The 3,137-nt window shown below is 51.5% G+C and overlaps 1 protein-coding gene across 3 annotated transcripts in view; it reads left to right on the forward strand.

The window, feature by feature from the left end:
* The window catches only part of AUH (AU RNA binding methylglutaconyl-CoA hydratase), a 157,220-nt gene that overhangs the window by 140,780 nt on the left and 13,303 nt on the right, over window positions 1-3,137 (forward strand). For all 3 annotated transcript variants that reach the window (XM_014446776.2, XM_023745710.1, XM_023745711.1), the window contains exon 7: window positions 1,594-1,779. In XM_014446776.2, the coding sequence (XP_014302262.2) occupies window positions 1,594-1,779 (186 nt within the window). The remainder of the gene's footprint in view (window positions 1-1,593; window positions 1,780-3,137) is intronic.

Here is a 3,137-nt window from a genome sequence, read left to right on the forward strand (position 1 = left end):
ATTACATATGTCTCCTTCCCCCCCCCCGTTGACATTCCCTTGGCCTCCCCTACCCCCCAGTGTCTTATGTCCATTGATTATGCTTATATGCATGCATACAAGTCCTTTGGTTGATCTCTTACCCACCCCCTCGCCCCCCAACCCTCCCCAGCCTTCCCGCTGTAGTTTGACAGTCTGTTCAATGCTGCTCTGCCTCTGTATCTATTTTTGTTCATCAGTTTATAATGGTCTTTATTATCCATAAATGAGTGATATCATGTGGTATTTTTCTTTCATTGACTGGCTTATTTCACTTAGCATAATGCTCTCCAGTTCCATGCATGCTGTCGCATGGTAAGAGTTCCTTCTTTTTTATAGCAGCATAGTATTCCATCATGTAGATGTACCACAGTTTTCTAATCCATTCATCTGCTGATGGGCACTTAAGCTGTTTCCTGATCTTAGCTATTGTAAATTGTGCTGCTATGAATGCATATATCCTTTCTGATTGGTGTTTCTGGTTTCTTGGAATATATTCCTAGAAGTGGGATCACTGGGTCAAATGGTCAGTTCCATTTTTAATTTTTTGAGGAAACTCCATACTGTCTTCCACAGTGGCTGCACCAGTCTGCATTCCCACCAGCAGTGCACTAGGGTTCCCTCTTCTCCACGTCCTTGCCAGCATTTGTTGTTTGTTGATGGTAGCTATTCTGGCAGTTGTGAGGCGGTATCTCATTGAGGTTTTAATTTGCATCTCTCTGATGATCAGTGACTTTGAGCATCTTTTCATTTGTCTCTTGAGAATAGTGCCTGCTCTTGTCCCACTTTCTCTCAAATGAGTTCCCAACTGCAGTGTCAGGCAGTCAGTGCTCGCACTGAACAATAACTCAGCACCAAGCCCATTTTTATGAGTAACTGTCTGCTTTTATGTTCATTAAATCAGAATTAGTTCACATGTCATTTACTATAAATGATTCTTTAAAAGCACATGAGCTGAATTTCTCAGAATCGATGAGTTTTACCTAAGCCGATGGGCCTGTCCTCGATCCCCCGTGCATGGCCGAGGCGCAGTGAGCTGGCCCCATGTGTACCTGCTTCCTGCTGGTGAGGACTGGGTTCCATTCGGGAGCTCAACGGTGCGCTGCAAAGAGCAGCCTGTGCCAAGTCTCTTGGTAAAGACCGAAGATTCTCAAGTGCTTCTTGATGTTAGCTTTATAAACCAACTAGAGGCTCGGTGCACGAATTTGTGCATGGGTTGGGTCCCCCGATTACCCCACAGCCGGCCAGGGGGAGGGACTACGGGAGGTTGGCTGTAGGAGTGCACTTACCACCACGGGGCAGCTCCTGCGTTGAGCGTCTGCCCCTGGTGGTCAGTGCACATCATAGCAACTGGTCGACCGGTCATTCCCATCGTTCCAGTTGTTCAGTCCTAACAGTCACTTAGGCTTTTATATATAGAGATTAAGAGATTGAATTAGTTTTCCAGTTACTCATTTTGACATACAAACTTATGGCCCTGGTTTATTTTTATAAATGAAGAAGTGAAATTTTGAAATGTTAGACCTAACGGGTAGCAGATCATTGCCTGCATTTTCTCTCTCCTCTATTCCACAGGGGGGACGCAGCGCCTGCCACGTGCCATTGGGATGTCCCTGGCCAAGGAGCTCATCTTCTCTGCACGGGTGCTCGATGGCCAAGAAGCCAAAGCAGTGGGCTTGGTCAGCCACGTCCTCGAGCAGAACCAGGAGGGCGATGCTGCCTATAGAAAGGCCTTAGACCTGGCGAGAGAGTTCTTACCTCAGAGTTCTTACCTCAGGTACCTCCCATCACCCTTCCTTTTTCCTCTTCTTAGGAAACTTTATAGCTAACTAACAGACAACGATCATTTCACACAGCCTTAACGTCCTTAGCTTGCTTTCCAAGTAGAGAAGTCCACGGCAGGCGCAGAGCTAGAACTAGTTGCTGCGCTGGGTTAGTATCCGCAGCGCAGAGCTAGAGCTAGTTGCTGTGCTAGGTTAGCATTGGCAGCCACAGAGCTTTGCATCGGCAGCCACAGAGCTAGAACGAGTTGCTGCGCTGGGTTAGCATCGGCAGCGCAGAGCTGCATCGGCAGCGCAGAGCTAACCTGCAGACGGAGGAGGCCGAGGCCACGCTGCTTACTGTGAGGTGTGTCACAGGCATGTTCGTCTCACGCCAGAACGTCCCAGCCTAGAGGGTTTTGTTATATAAACACTTAGGGACTCCTCTTTATCCCCAGGGGAGCACCAGGTGTGACACCCCTACCCATTTCTGGAGTCAAAAATTCCTCGTGAACTCCCTCACCTAATGCAAACGGACGCAGTCTATTTGGGGTCACGGGTTCCTTGGGACTCGCATGCTCTCCCTTTCCAGAACCCCTCGCATTTGTTGGGAGCTTTACTTCCAGTGTCAGAATGTGTTCCTGGAGTCCTTTGCTGTCAGAAAAAGGCCAGGCCTGCTGTGACACACCTGTCCCAGAGCTGTCAGAGGTGACACACCTGTCCCAGATCTGTCAGAGGTGACACACCCGTCCCCAGGGCCGTCAGAGGTGACACACCTGTCCCAGGGCTGTCAGAGGTGACACACCTGTCCCCAGGGCTGTCAGAGGTGACACACCTGTCCCAGGGCTGTCAGAGGTGACACACCTGTCCCCCAGGGCTGTCAGAGGTGACACACCTGTCCCAGATCTGTCAGAGGTGACACACCTGTCCCAGAGCTGTCAGAGGTGACACACCTGTCCCAGATCTGTCAGAGGTGACACACCCGTCCCCAGGGCCGTCAGAGGTGACACACCTGTCCCAGGGCTGTCAGAGGTGACACACCTGTCCCCAGGGCTGTCAGAGGTGACACACCTGTCCCAGGGCTGTCAGAGGTGACACACCCGTCCCCAGGGCTGTCAGAGGTGACACACCCGTCCCCAGGGCTGTCAGAGGTGACACACCTGTCCCGGGGCTGTCAGAGGTGACACACCCGTCCCCAGGGCTGTCAGAGGTGACACACCCGTCCCCAGGGCTGTCAGAGGTGACACACCTGTCCCAGGGCTGTCAGAGGTGACACACCTGTCCCCAGGGCTGTCAGAGGTGACACACCTGTACCCAGGGCCGTCAGAGGTGACACACCCGTCCCCAGGGCTGTCAGAA

The sequence above is a fragment of the Myotis lucifugus genome, unplaced genomic scaffold (assembly GCF_000147115.1).
Source record: "Myotis lucifugus unplaced genomic scaffold, Myoluc2.0 scaffold_573, whole genome shotgun sequence".
NCBI classification, from domain to species: Eukaryota; Metazoa; Chordata; class Mammalia; order Chiroptera; family Vespertilionidae; genus Myotis; species Myotis lucifugus.